This window comes from Narcine bancroftii, chromosome 12 (assembly GCF_036971445.1).
Source record: "Narcine bancroftii isolate sNarBan1 chromosome 12, sNarBan1.hap1, whole genome shotgun sequence".
Lineage (NCBI taxonomy): Eukaryota > Metazoa > Chordata > Chondrichthyes > Torpediniformes > Narcinidae > Narcine > Narcine bancroftii.
Window position 1 is genome coordinate 72,663,913 of NC_091480.1, and position 20,719 is coordinate 72,684,631.

General features: G+C 39.1%; 1 protein-coding gene across 3 annotated transcripts in view; it reads left to right on the top strand.

The window, feature by feature from the left end:
- The window catches only part of LOC138747532 (ORM1-like protein 3), a 41,961-nt gene extending 21,668 nt beyond the window's left edge, over positions 1–20,293 (top strand). The window contains exons 1-4 of one of the 3 annotated variants that reach the window (XM_069906828.1): positions 9,121–9,214; positions 9,580–9,771; positions 14,318–14,469; positions 16,847–20,293. In XM_069906828.1, the coding sequence (XP_069762929.1) occupies positions 9,598–9,771; positions 14,318–14,469; positions 16,847–16,982 (462 nt within the window). In that variant the 5' untranslated portion in view covers positions 9,121–9,214; positions 9,580–9,597 and the 3' untranslated portion in view covers positions 16,983–20,293. Of the gene's footprint in view, positions 1–9,120; positions 9,215–9,234; positions 9,375–9,579; positions 9,772–14,317; positions 14,470–16,846 lie in introns of those variants that run through there. The other 2 variants (XM_069906827.1, XM_069906829.1) reach the window with 2 other exon arrangements.
- The last annotated feature ends 426 nt before the right edge of the window (positions 20,294–20,719 follow it).

The window sequence follows — 20,719 nt, forward strand, 5'->3', positions numbered from 1 at the left end:
CCAATCCCAGACCGGTGCTCCAATGATGCGGGGCCCTGACGTCAGCGCCTGGGGCCCACATAAGCACGATGGCCAGAGCAATAAACCAGTCTCTTTTTCCAAGGCTTTGATGTGCATGTCGTTCTTCTCCACGCGTAGCATGAACTCGACGGCACATAATACTGGAGTGTACACTTCAATCATATTCCTACATAAAATCGGTACTTTCAGTCGGGAAGAAACAAAAGAGTTGTAAAAAAACTGAGAAATGGTGTGGAGATTAATACTTCTGATAATTTAAAGTGTGGTTGTTTCATCTGTGTGCACTGATGGCACGTGCTTTTCGTCAGCTATAAGAATTGCTCAGTGCCAAGATGTGATTATTCTCTGACTCGCAATCAAATATTTTGTGTGTTATTCTAGGACATTGTGTTCTTGCTAAAACAAAATTGTTTACTCTGGGTGCTCTCTTTGTTTCATGAGGCAAATTGTGTTAATTTGACTTCAATAGATCAATTTAAAAGCCAATCTCAGAGTACAACAATGTTTAACCTTTTTTCAAAGAAACATTTTTGGCATTGATCAACACTATTGTCTATTGTTAGAGGCTAATCTTAGTCCTGTAAGCATGAAGGTCTGCACCCAAGATGGAGTCGCCTTTGTTCGGCAGCTGACCGCGCGGGGTTGCAGACTCTGTGGGAGCAGCGGACCAGCGCAGGACACCAGAAATGGAGAGAACCCACCCCCTTGTTGGGATGAAGCCTGGCATACACCCCTGCAGGGAAGGTGACCACGGCAGCAGACCAGGAAGGGGCTCAGTGACTGAAGGACCAAAAAAGGCTGCAGGCTATTAGCGAGTTGAGGTCAAAGGACTCACCTGTCTGCAGGCTGGTGGAGACTGGCTCATGGGAATTAGGTATTGGAGCCAGGATTAGAGGGGGTGCTGAAGGCAAAGGGACAAGAAAGGCTCCCAAAGGGCTTTGGGCACTAAAGCCTCCTGATTGCAATGGAGGTGTGGATTTGGAGCTCTGATGGCAAACAAAAGTGAATTTCATGTATATTGCATTTTTGAATTATTACATGGAAATAAAAAAAGTTATCTAATCCTAAAAGACGTAAGGTGTTAAATGTGGATGCGCTAATATAAGGAGTGAGCGAATAAAGGTCAAAGACCTTACTTAAATCTCAGGCACCAATTGCCAATGCCCACAACTGTGGAAATTTGTGTAAGAAAGGTGCCCAACAGGATAATGGGACTAATTATTTTCCTCTGAGGAATAATAGTGGAGAAATTTTGAGAACTGAAGATATCTGGCGACGTTTGGACAATTTTTGAGGTGTTTAATGATGTGGAGAATTCTTGTATTTTGTTCCTATAATCTTGTCTGTTTAGTTTTTAGTTGTTTTAAGTTGGTGTTCAGCAAAGGGACCTCATTTATATTTGTTCCTAATGGAAATCCTGGTAAAACATCATGCATCCCTTCAAATCACTTGCATCATTATAGAAGGCAACCTATCCTTCTGGACAGCACGGTTGGCGTAGCGGTTAGTGCAATGTCTTTACAGCACCAGTGATTGGGACTGGCTATCTGTAATGAGTTTTTATGTTCTCCGTGTCTGTGTGGGTTTTCCTCCGGGGGCTCCAGTTTCCTCCCACCCTTCAAAAATGCACCGGGGGTTGTAGGTTAATTAGTGTAAATTGAGCAGCCGGGCTTGTGGGCCAAAATGGCCTGTTACCGTGCTGTATGTCTAAAAAAAATTAAATTTATCCACTCAATCTTACTTCCAAACTGATTCCCTGTAACCCTAAAAATGCTTTCCTTTTCTCCTCAGGTATTTACTGTTCACCCAATTCCCTTTTCCTGCTTCCCTTCTGGAAGTTGGATGCCTACTGTCTGACTAGAGAAGTTGCTGATCCTTGATTCTTTAATACACCTGCTCAGAGTCAATGCTGGGTAGCAGAATTACTTGCCAGCTATTGCTTTCACAAATTATGGATGTTCAGAAGATGCCCATATTGAGTCAAGTTTAATTTGTTATCTGATTGCACAAGTACAAGTCAACAAAATGGTGTTCTCTGGTCCTCGGTGCAAAACACGCAGACACACAACCAGACATAATGCACAGACAGTACATATATAGGACAAGTATTCACATATTCAATAAATATTGTTTCATGAAAATGAGAGTCTCAAATGGTTAGTGTGAGCAGCTCCTTTGGTCATTCAGTATTCTCACTGCCCGTGGGAAGAAGCTGTTCCTCAGCCTGGTGGTGCTGGCTCTGATGCTCCTATATCTCTTTCCCTACGGGAGCAGCTGGAAGATTCTCTGTGCAGGTGGAAGGGGAGCTCATTGATTTTACACGCCCTTTTTAGACAACAATCCCGGTAGATCATGTTGATGGGGGGAGGGAAACACCAATGATCCTCTCTTTCACTCTTATGGTCAAATGGATTGCCCTCTGATCTATTTCTCTGCAGCAACCATATCACACTGTGATGCAGCCAGCCAGCTAGGGCACTCTCGATAAAGCTACTGTAAAAGGTTGATGTGATGGTGGCCGTTATCCTTGCCCGCTTCACTTTTCTCAGGAAGTGTCGTCGCTATTGTGCCTTCCTGACAAGTGAGATGTTGTGTGTCCATGATAGGCCACGAGTTACGTGAACTCCAAGGAACTTGGTGCTCTCAACTACAGAGTTGTTGATGTGTAGTGGAGGGTGGTTGTTCCTGGTCCACGATCATCTCCTTTGCCTTGTCCACGTTGAAACTCGGGTTGTTCCTTTCACATCAAACCGTGAGATTTTCCACCTCTTCTCTGTAGTGCGACTCTTCATTGGTGCTGATGAGACCAACTACTGCTGTGTCATCTGCAAACCTGCTGACACTGTTGCAGCTGTATCTGATGATGCAGTCGTGGGCCAGTTGGGTGAACAGGAGTGAGCTGAGCACACTGCCCTGAGGTGCACCAGTGTGACGGTGCTCGGTGCTCTGCTACTGACTCAGACAGACTTTGATCTTTCTGTTTGGAAGTCCAGTAACAAAGAAGGGTGTTGAGTCCCAACAAGGACAGCTTCTCCACCAGCCTCTGGGGAATGACCATATTAAATGCCGAACTGAAGTCGATGAACAGCAGCCTGGCGTATGAGGTGTTGTTCTCCAGATGGGTCGGGATGGAATGAAGGGACAAGGCTATAGCATCGTCTGTGAAACTGTTTCTTCTATAGGCAAATTGAAATGGATGCAGCATCTCTTGGGGGGGGGGGGGGTGGAAGGGTGGGTCTGCTTTGATGCATTTTATCACCAGACACTCAAAGCATTTCATAATGGAGGTGGTCAGTGCCACAAGGCGGTAGTCATTTCCTCATGGGTACCGGGATGATGGCACTGTCTTGAACCCTGCGGGAATGATGGACTGCTGCAGTGATGTGTTGAAGATGTCCGTAAAGACCTCTGTCAATTGGTCTGCGCAGTCCTTCAGTACCCAACCTGGAATGTTGTCTGGTCCCGCTCCCTTGTGTGGGTTCACCTTGGATAGAGTTCTCCTCACATCAAACCATGCAAAGATGTTCAGTCTGTCCGGAATGGAAGCTTTGTTGTCCTTAACTCACAAGGTTGACGTGATCTGTCATAGACTTGATCCCTTGCCACATGCGCCTCGTGTCCCCATTGTCACACAGCTGACTGTGGATATTCTGTGCATACCCTCACTTTGCCTTCCAGATTGCATGAGAAAGTTCAGCCCTGGCTGATCTTAGTGCCATCCTATACCCTGTCCTGAAGGCAGCATCATGTGTTCCAAGAAATGCCTGGACCTCTGCATCCAACCATGGTTTTTGGTTAGCCCTGGTCTCAATGCCCTTGCTGATGTAGCCAGTCACTGAGCTCATGTACTCCTCTATGTTGACATGAATGTTATAGGTGGCCACCTCCCTGAAATAGCTCCAGTCCGTTCAGTTCAAATTATTGAAAGCCAGTTTTGTGCAATTGAACTTGCTAAGAATAAGATACAATAACAGTATAGTTAACATTTTGGTGAGAGACCTTGTGCTCACAGTTAAATTTAAAATACCTAGCTGAAAATTTCCCATGATCTATAAGTTGGAGGGTATGAGAAAATCTTGGTGACTTGACACTTGCCAATTCTTAGAGTGGTGTAGATACTGATTTTTAAAAGTGTGTTTTCCTTGGTTCAAGCTTTTTAAAAAAAAACAGTTTTGATGATTAACCTCAAGGGAAGAAGCCATGTAATTTGATAACCTGCTGTGAAATGTCCTGGGTATTTATATTTGGAAATGCCATTCATTAAGCTATGTATCTCATGGTATTTTTCAAGTTATCGTGGTATAGACTAGCATTTCCTACTGCAGTTTCTACACTTTTTTAAGGAGTAAAAGACCTCCACCAGCTTAATTTTCTTCCTTTAATCCCAGGCACCAATTGACAATGTCCACAACTGTGGAAATTTGTATAAGAAATTTGCCCAACATGATAATGGAACTAATTATTTTCCTCTGAGGAATAATAGTTGAGAAATTTTTAGAACTGAAGATAACTGGCGACGTTTGGACAATTTTTGAGGTGTTTAATGATGTGGGGAATTCTTGTATATTGTTCATATATTCTGTTTAGTTTTTTTAATTGTTTTAGTTTGATGTTCTGCAAATGGGCAAATTTATAAAATTCAAGAACTGAATGTACGTACATTTGCTTGCAAGAGTTTGCAGACCCTAACGTGTTTATTATACTAATATGGCTGAGATAGAGCAGAGTTTACACTGGATGGAGGGGAAATGGAGCATTCCTACGCATGGAATATTTGACATGGGTAAGAAAGAGGCCTGTAAGTAACTAGGCACTTTGTAGAGTATAATAGGAAATAATATAAATACTATCAAAGTGGCTTTGTAGTATGGTTCTTTATGTTTGCATTAAGTAAAAGTGGCTAATCTGTTGGAAATCATTCAGATACAGTGAATTATTACAATGACTTTAAATTGTTGATTCTGATGCTGTGCTGCTGCTTGCTACTGATAAACATAGCAAATTGGAATCTTATTTTTAAATTGTGACAGCACCAGGTATACTGCTTCATATCACTTTTTCCAAAGACATTTTAATTTGCTGTAGCAATTCATCGCTAATTTCAAGAATGTAATTCCTTTGAAATAAAAGTCTTAAGAGAAATATTCTTGCATCCTCTGCTTTTTGGGAACAATATTTTTGAGTAGACATTTTATGGCCTCATTCGTTATGTCCACTTTTATTCTGAATATAGTTTAGACTGAAATGTGTGGCCATTGAGCCCTTCTGCTTGCATTTAAATTGAATGGAGACTAGAACATAGAACACTGTAGCCCTTTGGCCCTTGATGTTGTGCCGACCTATATATTTCTACCAAAATTTTTAAAAATAACTGAACCCTTCCTACCTTTTAACCCTCGGTTTTCCTTTCATCCACGTGCCTGTCTCTTAAACATCCCTAATGTTTCAGCCTCTGCCACCACCCCTGGCAAGGTATTCGAGGCACCCACAACTCTCTGTAAGTAACAGAAAACATGTCTACTTGTGTGTACAGAATTAAATATAAACTACCAGTAATATGGTACTCCTTGTGACTTCAGAATTCCAACAGTATATTATAGATGATAATCTAATTATGAAGTGTCTGCATATACATGTAACATCTGTTCCTCTGTACCATTTTGCTAAAAATCACTGATTTTTATCCATACACTTTGTTTAAACTTGTGTGGTGAAAGCTGGAATGCGATGATTCATTAGAGGTAAACAGGTTAGGGCTTTTTGGGTCCCTCTTGCTGAAATGGCCTGTGTTGTTTCCTAGAATCTTGATTCATAGCATGAAATGTAGTGAATCGTCACACGTTTCTGTTTTGATGCCAGAGTGTTGAATGAATAAGGTGGAATGTGCAGTGATCATCTGACTTGGTTGTAGAATTTGTGGTACTGTACTCATACTGACCTTAACATTGGAATGAGTACTATCCAGATCTGAGCATCCTGAATGACTGTTGAATGTGGAAAGCATTTGGCATTCCTTGGCTGTGATGATCTTGATTACACAGTGTTTGCGTTCAGTCACTAAAGCAGGACGATTATTAAGCAGCATGTAAATCAGCCACTCTCCACGGAGGGCACCAGCACATTTAAGGGGGCCACGGACTGAAATCGTAGAATTTTTTTTATGTTCTTGATGTAGTCGGTAGGAGAGAAGCATGGAAGAAATCATCTTAACTCAACTGCTTCACAGGAAAGGGGTCCATAAACTTTGGGCAGAACCCGAAGGAGGCCATGGCTGGTGTAAATATTTTTGGAAAAAAAAAGGTTTTTTTTTGTACACTAGGAACAATTAAATTTAATAGGAGAAAGGCTTAATTGGCAACATAGTATCAGCCTTTAAAAAAATAACTTCAATCTATTTTCTTGCCAAAAAAACTTTGTTTCGTGGAGTAAGTGCAGGAAATTATTTTTTATTGAAAATGTTAAGGTAATTTGTTCCACTCAGAACTTTTGATGGGTTGGTAAAAGTGACTATTACCAGTTGCCCTGAATTGGCTATAAATGCAGCGTCACTTTTTCCAGTATGATGTTGGTGGATTGGCAGGGCAGGAGGGTATAGACAGTGACGATCGCTGTCCTTGTACATCAATTAGCACCTCCCCAATCATCCACAGCACACAATACGGCACAAATTAGACTCCATTTTCATTTGGGACAGTTTTGTTCTTCTGTGCAGAAATGCAAGCATAAAGTGTGATTCGTGAATATTTCATACTCTTGGTATTTCTCAAATGGCATTTTCAGAATTTATAAGGTCTTCTCCTTGGTAAGCTTTATACGTTCCTTCTCACCAATTATGGCCGTGTAGCAGGCTACGGCAAGCAGCCAGCGCGGCAGGGCACAGGGGCTTTCCCCCTACTGCGCAGGCTGCAGGAGCGCGTTGTCAGGGGAACGGCCAGGCCTCCCAGCAGCTTTATGACACCTCCCCTAAAAAGGAACACGCGTGGTTTGAATAAACGGCAGTTACTGGTTTTCTTGCTTTGTCCGGACAGCAGTTATTTCAGCAGGTCTGCCTTTAGCGGTGCTACAGTTGAGTAGATGTACTCAGTTTTAGAACTGATCTCCATTTTGCAGGAGAGTGTCCAGGAAATGAAAATAAGAGAATATGGGAGCTGGTGCTCTTTTTGTGCCTCTTTTAGCAGCCGGTTCACTGAAAAAGAGGCATACCTCATTCCTTGGTGGAGGTGCAGGATATGGTCCAGTTTAATTCAATGCACTGAAGTACAGTACCCACTTTGTATATAAGACAGCTATTTAAATGTCCTGAGTTGAAATGAGTGGAGACCATACTATAATGAATCCTAAGGTCACTGACATAGTTTGTACCAAGATCTGGAGGTGGAGGAGAGCAAACACCCTTTTTTGAAAAATAATATTGGTACTTAATTAGATCATGCACCATTCAATATAGGGAGGCCCCATTACCCTGCCATTTAGAACCTTGTTATCTTAACATATTGGCAAGCTGAGCCAAAGTTAAACATTATGCACAATCCAACTATTATTTGAAGTCTATTTTTGAACAGAAAAGCACCAAATTATTGCATAATTTTAACTGCAGAATGCAAATAAGTTAAAGATGCAATTTCATGTTTGTAAAATTGAATACATAATTCATTGGAAATAAGAGTTTGCATTAAAAGTAATTTGGATCCTTTCATTCCAGGCTAGACCAGTCAGTTTTGAAAGACTGCTCAACTGCCACAAAGCAGACTCCAAACCACCTGGGGTAGTTCTGCAGAAATATGCAAAGAAGTAGTGTGGAATTCCAAACATTTTCTCTTAAATTGGCTATAATTTATTTTTATTACCATTTTGTAATTGGAGGGCTTAGAATTTAGTGATCCTATAGAATATTCATCAGAGTTTTAGCAGGCCAAGAAAGTCATTGGTGATATTCCAGGCAGGATATAATTTGTGGCAGTGTTTGAACATTTCTCTCTGATGAAATAGTTGGATTCTAAATGCCAAAAAGGTCCGTACATTTTATCTTCTGTGATATGGATACTCTTATACATTTCTTCAGGTTCAATAGAACTTTTATGTTGAAGTTGAGGGCTTAAAAACTTTGAATATTTTAGTTTTGATCTTCCAAGACTCTCACAAATCTAAAACATCAATGCAATCTTTCTCAACAGTGATATATTACATCCAGAGTCCATTTTTCCCCCCCTGTCCACCCCTCACCCTTCCCTCTCATAGCCTAATACCACAAGGAAAAAATTATGTAAATTAAACAAAGAACTAAAAATCTATAGAGTCACCGACCCTTAAAGGAACTAAATATAAGCCCAAAATAACAAAGTAAAATGAAAAAGATACGAAATAAGAGCACGACGTCTGCGTCCCGACCCACTTCATTGATCTCGGTCGTTTCTCTGAAACTCGTACAGAGTTTTACCTTTCTTCTATAAGGGGTGTAACTATATCTGCGTACCTAGATGTTGCAGATAAGGCTGCCATACCCTAACGAAGGCTTAAAATCCTTTGCCATTTCATGAGAATTCTGAATGCAAAAATACCAGATAAATGAGAATTCACTATAGTCTGTATTTCAGAGCTAATCATAGTACTGAAAAATTCTAAGGTTAAAAAAAACCTTGACAAGTCTGAGCAAATTTTTTAAATCTAAAATAACTTCAAGTACACATTGCCAGCTAAAAATGTATTAAAAGGAATAAGTAGTAAACAAAAGAAGAGCCTTTAAACATAATAGTAGTTTGTTATGTAACATGAAAGTTAAATCTAATTTTTAAAAAGAAATCAGTTTGCAAGTGCAGCATTAATTGCCTATCCAGTTGACTTGAGAAGGTAGTGATGAGCTGCCTTGAATTTTTGCAGTGCTGCAGAGAGGGAGTTCCAAGGAGTAAGTCAAAGTGACAATTATTTAGATGTGGCAACAATGAAATAGCAGCGCTTTATTTCCGAGTTAAACTGATCAGTGATTTATAAGAGAATCTGCAGCTTCTCATTCTTGGAGGTAGAGGTACAGGATTAGAGAGGAGTTGTTGGAATAGCCTTGGCAAGTGTGTTTTGTAGCCACGTCACCCCTGATGGAAGGAGTGAATATTTTCAGTGCTGCTTTGATGCTAATCAAGTGGCTGCTGTCTCTGGATGGTGTCGCATTTCATTTGTTGTCAGAACTGTACTTATCCAGGCAAGTGAAAATATTCCTCTGCATTCCTGACTTGGGCCTTGTGAGTAGTTGAAAGTCTTTGAGGAGAGGGGACAGAATCCAGTCATTAAAAGACTCAGTATTTGCGAATTGATCCTGTTAAATTTATGATTAGTGTTCATCTCTCTCCTCAAGCATATTGGTGAGTAACTGTTAAATAGCAATGTTTTAGTCATGATTAGTTTAAAAATTGTTTTCATTAATAAAAATTGAATTTTCCTCTTTTTTTTGTTGGTGGGATTAAGTTATTTCTTTAACCACTGATGTTTGGCATGACTTTGCAGTGTCTTGAATAACAAGTTTCATTTCCAGAATTGCTAATTTTATATATTTTTTTCTATTTTTAGGTTGCAGAGAAACAAACCATGAATGTGGGTACTGCTCACAGTGAGGTGAATCCAAATACCCGGGTTATGAACAGCCGTGGGATTTGGCTGTCTTATATCCTGGGAATTGGATTGCTTCATATCATTCTTTTGAGCATCCCATTCTTCAGTGTGCCGGTGGTATGGACACTCACCAACATTATTCACAATATGGTAAGACCATCAAAAATGTAAAATGTGCTGTGTTTTTAAGCCAAATACTTCCCAAAATGTTTGGCCTTGAGGAAGTGTTTGCAATTTTACTTTCATTTTGATTGTGTTTTAATTACTTTTGTCATGCTTAATTCGAGGAGTTAAGGAGCTGAGTTACTTCCTGCAGGGTTCCAATCCTTTTACCTATTCCTGAGGTTACATTGTACTCCAGTTTAGTTTCTGGATATTGATAATGGGTTAATGGTACTGAATGACAGCTGCATTTTCTCCTGTTGGATATCATTATTCCCTAATACAGTAGAAGTCCAAAAATCCAGATGTCAGAAATCTGGACCACCTGAGAATCCAGACTTTTCGAAAATTCTCAAACTTTTAAAATTTAGTGGCTTTTGTGTGCGTGCTTAAGCGCCACAGATGCACAGCAGCAACAAGTGAATCTTATCACAAAGAAATTCATTTCTATACTGTATTTTGCTTTTACAGTGTTCATTTTTAAACATAATTTCAAGCATTACACACTTTTTTGTAGTGAAAAAAATTGTTTACATTTTTGTCAAGTGTTGACTTTTCTCTAAAACTGCTCGTTTTGATAAATGAAGCAGGTTGTATTTGCTAATGAATAAACTATCAAGATTTACCTGTTGATAATTCCTCCATAAATTTGAATTTTAAAAGTACTGTCCGCGAATCTGGAAAATCCAGACTGACCCTGAGCAGTCCAGATTTTAGGACTTTTACTGTACTAGGAATGTTACATGGCACCTATCAGCCCAAGCTAGACATTGTCCAGGTTTGGTTGCATTTTGGTTGTAGACTGCTTCATTATCTGATGAGTCGCAAATGGCCCCAAATGTTGCACATTCATCAGTAAACGTCCCTACTTCTGAACTCATGATTGAAGGAACGTTATGTGAAGCAGCTAAAGATGGTTAGGGCTCAGCTCTGAGAAAGTCTCCAGATACATTGTGTGGCTGACAAGAATGACCTCCAATCACCAAAAGTCTGCAGTCACCAAGGTTTGTGTTAGATTCAGTTTGCAGATTTATTGTCAGGGTACGTACATGACATCACATACAATCCTGAGTTTATTTTCCCGTGCGTGAGGCAGAATTACCACTTATAGTGCAAAAAGAAAAACTACACAATGTACACACGTAAACAAATAAAGTCATGTAAACAAATATGCAATGCAGAGAGAGAAAAAAATCAAAAGAGTGCACGAGTAAGAGTCCTTAAATGAGTCCCTGATTGAGTTTGTTGTTGGAGAGTCTAATGGTGGAGGGGTAGCGCTGTTCCTGAACCTGGTGATGCGTGTCTCTTTCCTGATGGTAGCAGTGAGAACGGAGCATGTGTTGGGGGGTGTGGATCCTTGATAATTGTTCCTGCTCTCTGTAGATGAACTCAATGGTGGAGAGGGTTTTGGCTATGATGTCCTGGGCTGTATCCACTACATTTTGGAGGGTTTTATGCTCAGGGGTATTGGTGTCCCCTTACCAGACCGTGATGCAGCCAGTCAGCACATTTTCCACCACACCTCTGTCAAAAATTTGCCAGGGTTTCTGGCGTCATACCAAACCTCTGCAAACTCCTGAGAAAGTAGAGGCACTGATGTGCTTTCTTCACGATGCCCCGTTGGTGTGTTGGGTCCAGGAAAGATCCTCCGAGATAGTGACTCCCGAGAACTTAAATTTCCACCTCTGATCCCCCAATGATCACTGGATTTTATACCTCTTAGGTGTGATTCCCAGCCATAGAAAATTTTCCCTCTGAAATAGTTCCCAGCAATAGTGATGTTTTAGAAAAATGAAAGGAAATTTTTAGTATTGTATGATTGCTGCAGTTTATATACAAGTTTACTAACCTGGTAACTTTGTATGCAACCTGTATGTACATTATTGTATTCTTAACGCAAGCACTTGACAATGCAAAACTATTTTCTCTCTTCCAAAAAGCTATATTTTTTTCTGGGAATGTCAATCTTCCGCTCTTGAAAGTGTTCAGTCACATAGTTTAAAAATAGGAAAACCAAACAATTATTTAATAATCAGACTCTTCCTATTTTTTGGTTGTTTTTGTCTGGTCACCTAACTGGGAACAGGCACTGAACTCTGCTTGGATGAAGGAACAGAATGTTCTACATTCAAGTCTGTTGGCGCTGTTATTTAGCACTATAATTAATAAAACTGGAGTATGGGGCATTGGTGCATTAATAGATGGAAAACAGCAGAGGAGCAAAGAGGCTTCAGAATCCATGAACAACAATTATAGAAACAATAAAAAGCTAATGGAATGCTATCTTTAACTTGAACAGACTAGAACATAATTTTTAGTTGCAGTTTTGAGTAGATCTCAGCTAAAACACTGCAACATTTCAGGAGGGATCTGGCCTTGGACAGGATTCAGTGCAGATTCACTCAAACAAAACTGGGATGAGTTTGATTCTGACAATTTTTTAAAATCTTAAACATGTTGATTAAGTGATATGAATTGATATATTTCAGGTGATTCAAGAACTTGATATGAAATGGTTTCTGTTTTTTCTCTAGATGGGAATTTAGAATAAGACCATATTAGCTTAGAATGAGGGAGAGCCATGTGTAATGATTTCAGGAAGCTGTCTTTGCAACCCAAAAGACCTAGTTCAATCTGAAATAGCTGAAATAATTGTGCATTTTGCCGCAAGGTGAACTGATCAACTTAGCACTGTTGCCTCTTATTGTCAGAGTCTGTAGATGACATCACATACAACCCCGGGAATCTTTTTCCTGTGGGTGAAGCAGAATTACTACTTACTGGTAGTGTAAAAAAAAAACTACACAATGTACACATGTAAACAAATAAAGATGTGAACAAATGTGCAATACAGGGAGAAAAAAATCAATAGGAGTCCTTAAATAGTCCCTGACTGAGTTTGTCGCTAAGGAGTCTGATGGTGGAGGGGGAGCAGCTGTTCCTGAACCTGGGGTTGCGAGTCTTGTGGCACCGAGACCTCTTTCCTGGTGGCAGCAGCAAGAACAGAGCGTGTGCTGGGTGGTGTTACGAGCCCAAAGGACCCCAAAAACCAGCAGCAATAGATATTCACCATGACAAATAGTTATTTAAACAAAAGTTATTTTTAATTAACTTTAAACATGAAAATAGAATCAAACTTTAACTTGTCTCTATTGACTTAACTAACCCAAATTAACCCCCTTCTAATTCTAAGCACACGTGTATGATGTGTGTGTAAATGTAAGAAAAGTTCTTTGGTTCACAGTTCAATCTCACCTCCTTCTTCCAAGTTCTCTGGTTGCAGGCAATTCTTATACTGTGCACAGAATATAATAAGTATAAAGTTCACCAGGCTTTGGTGCTCGAAAGGTAAACGTTTACTGCTCAGGAAGGTTCTTGTAGAGTTTGCAGAGAGAGATTTGTTGTTCCAGGATTTCCACAACTGAGGTACCACCATTAGACACCTCAATGTTTCACTGATGAAACTTGCCCCATCAGAGTTCTCCAGATGATAACCTCTTTCTTTCAGGCTATCACAGAGTTCCTTTCTGTTCCACTTATTCCAAGAGAAACATCAGACAGATAGCACTTCCAGCCATCTGCCACTCTGGAGCTTTCTGTTTCCAACCAGCTTCTCCTGGCTTGCATTATTCAGCTGCTTTCAGTGTTCCACACACACTGGTTGAGAGAGCTTGTTGAGCTTGTCTGTCTGTCTGTCTCTCTCTTTTCAACTCCCAACTGCTAGAAAGCCCATGTGACTCTCTCACTTGCAAAACCCCCCACCTTCTTCCTTCTAGAGGAATGCAGACAGTAGGTACATTTGAATCTTGGAATTTTTTTTATGGTTACAACTCTGTTCCCAGTGACTGAATGTATAACTTTAAACAGCAGCTGTGTTTAATTGTTGCAATTTATTCACAATCTTAGTAACAAGAATGGCTGGTGTCCAAAATAATGAGAACATATGTGATCGAGGATGGTTTTGAAAGTGGTGATCAAGACATTGAAGAGAATTTTTCTTTGCATGTTTCTGTTCTGGTGTTGGGTGTATTTTTTTCCTGAAATAAATAATCTAAACCATACCTCATGACTCGTTCAGTAGGTAATGTGATGATGCAGATCTGGTTTGTCAGGTAAAGATAACTCGGTTGATTCTCTCTTTGAAGAGAAGTGCATTCCAATTGTCTCCTTGTAAGTCACTGAGATAATCACATCTCTGAATATGCTGTCTCACGCCAGTGTCGTCACTTGCTCTTTGAGTTTTAATTTAAAAAATTTTAAAATAATTTTGTGGAATAATGTTTAATTAATTAATTTTCATTTTTTTCTCAAAGTGTTTTCTACATTCTAAGTCAGCTAAAGTTGTAAACAGAAAAATGAACTCGTATTTATAAAAGGTGCCAAGGCCCAACAAATTTTTGAATTGAAAACTGATACTGGTGTTCTGTCAATTTAGTTTTCCTACATTCCAGTATTTGCTGTAAATTAGATTCAGGGAATTAATAAGGTTAGAACATAATGTATGCCTACATAAATATTTTCCTTCTGCCTCTAGGGAATGTACATATTTCTGCACACTGTGAAGGGGACGCCATTTGAAACTCCAGACCAGGGAAAGGCACGGCTGCTGACGCACTGGGAGCAGATGGATTACGGAGTGCAGTTCACAGCCTCACGCAAATTCCTCACTATCACACCCATTATCTTGTGAGTTTAAGATGTAACCTTCGAAGATCCTGTCTGCTCATGGACTTATGGGCAGTCTGGAACTTGCAAGTTTGTCTTCCTCTTGCTGTAACTGCTGATGGATAATTTCTGGTGGTGGGGGGGGTGGGGTGGTGGGGGTGAACAAAGAGTTTCTCTACTTTCATGTTCACCCCAACCCTGTCCCAAAATACTTCAATGCAAGAAATACACCTTGTTATTTTTGGCTGTACACTTCAAGAATTTACCTAATGCAGCTCAGACAGATTAACATAGGTTGGCACGGTTTGTGTAGTGTCTATGGTTTCCTCCAGGTGTTCTGGTTTCCTCTCATGCTTCCAAGCGTTAGCGGGTTGGCATAGGCTCATAGGCCGAAAGGTATTTTCATGCTGCATGTCTACATTTAAAATTTTTTTTAATCTAATTTAAAATTTAAAAGTAAAACTCAATTCCATCCAATGGAATGTTACGTGTTAGAGGTTCTTACAGTCCCTTTCAAATGCACTTTTACCAGACACTTTGATGGGAGGATAAATAGGTTGTGCGATTGGATTATGGTGAGAAATTAGTCAGGGAGTTGAGTATGACTTGTAGACATGGTTATATTTGCAGCCACTTTTTAGATGTGATAGTGTCCAAACTCACTAAGCTGCTTCTCCCAGGACAGCAGTAGATGTGATGAGCTACAGGAAAAAACTATCACCCACCGCAACGTTACAATATACTTAGAAATGAGGGATGATAAAGGACAAGAAAAAAGTTGCATTATTTCCTGTCTTAATTAGTGTCAAGTTTAAATTTGTGTGTAATCCAAAAATATAAGCAAGGAACCTATCATAATTATAAACCATATGAGTATCAAAATTTGGTATCTTTCTACGTTAAAAGGCCTTCATCTAAAAACTCGTGAATCATATTATTGCCTGTGTACTGGAAAATGCTACTGTGTTTTTTTTCCAAACTCTGTAACTGAATACGCGTTATACACATCTGCACGCTATACAAGAATTTTTTTTACGACATGCACAATTTATGGCAGGCATGGGAGAGTAATAGCGGCAATAAAACAACGCGTACAATTTACAGCGGGCACGGGAAAGTAATAGTGGCAATAAAACCACGCGCACAATTTACAATGGGCGTGGGAAAATAATAGCGGCAATAAAACAACGCACACAATTTACAGCGGGCACGGAAAAGTAATAGCAGCAATAAAACAATGCGCACAATTTACAGCGGGCACGGGAAAGTAATAGCGGCAATAAAACCACGCGCACAATTTACAGCGGGCACGGGAAAGTAATAGCGGCAATAAAACCACGCGCACAATTTACAGCGGGCACGGGAAAGTAATAGCGGCAATAAAACCATGCGCACAATTTACAGCGGGCACGGGAAAGTAATAGCGGCAATAAAACCATGCGCAAAATTTACAGCGGGCGCGGGAAAGTAATAGCGGCAATAAAACAACGCGCACAATTTACAGCGGGCACGGGAAAGTAATAGCGGCAATAAAACCACGCGCACAATTTACAATGGGCACGGGAAAGTAATAGCGACAATAAAACCACGTGCACAATTTACAGCGGGCACGGGAACGTAATAGCAGCAATAAAACAACGCGCACAATTTTCAGTGGGCACGGGAAAGTAATAGCGGCAATAAAACAACGCGCACAATTTACAGCGGGCACGGGAAAGTAATAGCGGCAATAAAACCATGCGCACAATTTACAGCGGGCACGGGAAAGTAATAGCGGCAATAAAACCACGCGCACAATTTTCAGCGGGCACGGGAAAGTAATAGCGGCAATAAAACAACGCGCACAATTTACAGATGAACGTGGGAATTGGTTACATACAAAATGGAAAATTCAAAATTTTTGATCTTGGCAGTCTCGGGAATACCTCTTTGGCCTGAGTGCCATGGCATTCTGAGAAATAGAATATTCTGGCTAGGGCACTGCACTTTATCAATGTTAATTACCCAGGCCTGTCCCCTGAGGGAGGAGATTAACATATCAAGTGCCTCTGAGACAATAGTTTCAGACAGACCTCACAGGAGGATATCATCTATATGATGGGCGATTGACATCTCTGGGGGAAGTTTAATTGGTTGTAAATCGCCGGAGATTAATTGTGCCAGATAGTAGGACTATGGAGTGTGTATTGTCTTCTGTTACGGGTAAATGCAAATTGCTTGAGTTGAAATGTGAAATACTACACCCGTGTGGTATATGTGTGTGCGTGCTATACAAAAATATTTTTACATCATTTAAGATTTTCTACGTGTGTTGGTTATATGAGTGAAAATACAGTAATGAAAATGCTACAATTATTTGGGAACATTTTCATGCTTTTTATCTTTTTTTCCAAATCAGGTATTTTCTTACCAGTTTTTACACAAAATACGACAAGTTACATTTTGTAATAAATACGATTTCGCTGATGAGTGTCCTCATCCCAAAGCTCCCTCAACTTCATGGAGTCAGAATCTTTGGCATCAACAAGTACTAAAAGAAGCGAGGCGGCAAGTGAGATGGAAACAGCTATTGCGACAACCGACAGCAGGAAGGACACATCATGTTGCTCAGATGTTACTCCCTGCACCCTTCAACTCTTAGCATGCACGTTTTAGTATGATTGCTATTCTTGTGAGTGAAGCAGCTCATTTGGTTGCTGCGATACCACATTAAATATTTGCAGTGCTTACAAATAAAAAGCCTGCTTTTTCGTTTACTGCCTGTAGATCCCATTTTCTCAGACGATGCTTTTGGTTCTTTAGCTGGCATATTAAATTATGGAGATTTTGATATTGTGGACATTTTAGTTGATGCAGGATGTGAATTTTACAGTCCATTGATCAGTTATCAGAATATAACTTGTAAATATTGTAATGGAGGTGAACTTATGAAGGTACAGAGTGTGAACGATATTTGCAGAAGCTGTGTTTTCATTGTCACAATGGAAGCGATCGGTGAAAACTGCAGTATCAGAGCATTTAGTGATCAAGCACCAATAAGACAGGATTAGGGATCTTTTACATTGTTGAGGTACTTGGAAACATGGTCATATGGCATAGAAGCCCCTCAAGCTACAGTTTTGGTCTTACTGTGCATTTTAGTTGCTTTCTTTTGCAGATTTTTTTTGTTTTCACATGTTCAATATTGTACTTGGGTTTAAAAAAAATATTGGGGAGAATGTAAAACACTAGTAAGGGTGTGTTTAGAAGTACAGCTCATAAATATTTGATTTTAAAGTCAGCTTCTGGATACATTTTCCAAAATATATAAAGTGTTATGTAATACAAAGCCCTTGTGTTAAGAACAAGTGAGGTTGTATAGTTAAACCTATCGACCCAAGATGTAGGGAATCTCAGAATGATGTATTTTTTTTAAAACATACAGAAACTAATTAGGCTGTTAATTGTTGGAATACTGAAAAATGTTAGTAATCATGCAATTTTCCTTCAAATTTACCCTTTTTTGTGAAAAATTTTCTTGACCGTACCGTTTCTTTCATTCCATCAGAGTAGATTGTAATTTGACTGATTGGGGAAGAAATGCGGTACAATTCTCAACTTTTATTAAATTATTACTAAATGGTAGTGATGGAGCTAACTTTTTTATTCTTGCGATATACCTGCTGCAAATTTGAAGTACAGGCTAGTACATAGAGTTCGTTCTCCTTGCGGTCTGTTTTAACTACAACAAACAACACTGTGAATCATGATTTTAAGCAATAATGTATGGTTAAAATGCCATTGCAGGGGATCAAAGATAAGCATGGACAGTGAAACCTTGCATGGTAAAGTATATAGATTGCTGAACTTTTGTGTTTAGTAATGGTCATCAAAACCAGCCTTTGCTAAAGAGCCATCTTTCTCTTGATTGTAAAAAAAAAACCCACCTGAGCAAAATTCCTATTTTCTTAAATTGTAGAATTGTTTAATTTGGTGCAATTTGATAAAATCTATATGAGCTATTAAGTTAGCTGATTGGAGAAATTGTATTGCAATTGAATATAGCTATATGGTGATCCAGAGCATGCTAGTCAAAAGGTTTGAACATTTTGCTTTAGAAAATGTTAAATGTTTTCCATATTGGTGTCAAAGATTTATTTTTGTTAACCACTCAAACCATTTGTTCCATGAATTTGCATAGGGTTCTGCTTATCAGGAAGGTGATAGAAGTTGGAAATGAGATTTAATGAGATCCTTCGGAAGATGGTATAGAACTCAGATTTGTTATTATCATCTAGATCTGGAAGGAAAAGTCAATCTGTTGCTATCCTCAATGGAGCCACCCTTCTGAAGATGTGTTTGTATGGAAGCGAGGCAGGAGGGGATGAACACATAATTTACCCTCAAGGAAGTTACTGGATGGAAGTTTCTGCCTGGAACAGTAAACCCATTAGAAGTTTGTGCATTTTCATTCGTCCATACCAGAGAACATTGGTTTACAAAGGGAAATAGAGAACCAATTCACTTTCCCATCCTTATATTTCTTTTAAGGCATGCTTGTGAGTTTGTTACTACTTTTCAGACACATCTTCAAAATCTTTGGTTGAAACCTGCCATCGCTTTGATTCTTAAAATTATGTTTAATTAAGAAGAGTATCCTGAATTGTTTTTAATCAGGAGCCAACATGCAATTGATTGTCTCCCAGTGAAATCAAATGCTCTAATATTGGTAATAATTGACAGTTTACAATTTTATAAAATTTTGGAATTTAATTCTTCTTGAACGAGTACTTAATTGTCGAAGCAACTTCAAACTCGCACTTTCAAAATACAAACAAGTTGACTCCAGTTTGTTACAGTCAAAAGGAAAGCAAAGGGAAAACCTTTGAACCACAGGCTTTCATTGAAAATAAGATGTAAAACTGGACAACTTTCCTTTTAAAGCAAAAGATGCATTTTACTTAAAACTGAATTAAAACACTAATAAAATGTTTACTTTGTAACAGTCAACATTGCTTAGTTTCTGCAGAAGTGAGAATTATGTACACAATCAGCTGCTTTCTGACTATCAATTAGTGAAGTCTGTTATTGAATTGCATTCAGAAGCTACCTGGAAATTATTGGAATATTCAGCTTTGTATCAAGTGATTTAGGTGTTAAAGGGGTGGCAGTGAAAAGGTTAAATTGCTATAATCTGGATTTGTTAAGCATTTTAAAATATTGGTTTACTATACCACTCTAATGCCTCCTAAGATGGTTAAGAATTCATAGATATTGAATGTTGGCAAATGTCATGGAAGTTTTTTTTTATATAGTATTTGGATGGGTTCTGGATTGTCAAAAAAATAACAAAACTGATAAAGTACAGTATTTTTTGTTTAACTTTGGAACATTCTTCTACTTCCAATATGTATCATATCAAATGGTATTAAGTGATTGGTTGGTGCTGTTGCAGAAACAGTGTCGGTCCAATAATAGCAAACGTGAACAAGTTCAGAAATACCCAGGTTCAAACTACTGCACTATTTTTATAGTGGCTCTTAGAGGTACGAATTCCAAATGTATTTTGGTAAAATCTGAATAAAATATGTGCCAGAGAGGATGTTTTGAATTTTATACCTGTCTATCAGTTGTGATATGAAATATTGAAGAATTATTTGCATTGGGGACTAGTATTTGTCTGTTTGAACATAATCATGTACTGTAAATAAGAGTTAATTTAGCATCTGATGGCAAAAAGGTCTAGTAAGCCAACTGCCCTTCTCTGTAGATGTTTTTCATCTTGATCTTTATAAGAAAGTGTGAATAATATTTTTATTACTTTGTACAGTATTCTGATATTTAATAAAGGTCAGTATTCATGTAATATTGCTGTCTTCTGCTTTGTTCATATGCTATTGAGATATTCACTGGATGTTTCAGCATTAAAAGGTATAAACAATATTGGATCTACCGACACAATCATGTTTCATTTGTTGTTTTGCATTCAAATTCTAACTGAAACCTGATTTGGATATATTTGTTATTGTCTCATGCACTGAGGCACAGTGAGAAACTTTCTTTGGCGTGTCATTCAAAGGCAAATAAACATTACCATGTTCTAGCACCATCTTGCAAGAAAAAGAGCCACTCAGAGAGCCGCTCTACCTTTCTATTTCCAACTACCATCCAGTACATTCAGGTTGCAAGTTCAAGTTTATTGTCATGTACCAAGTGGCAATGAGAATGTTGGAGAAAAGTTTCAAATATCCATGATGTTAATGGCATTGGTTAGCGTAGGGTGCCACAGTTT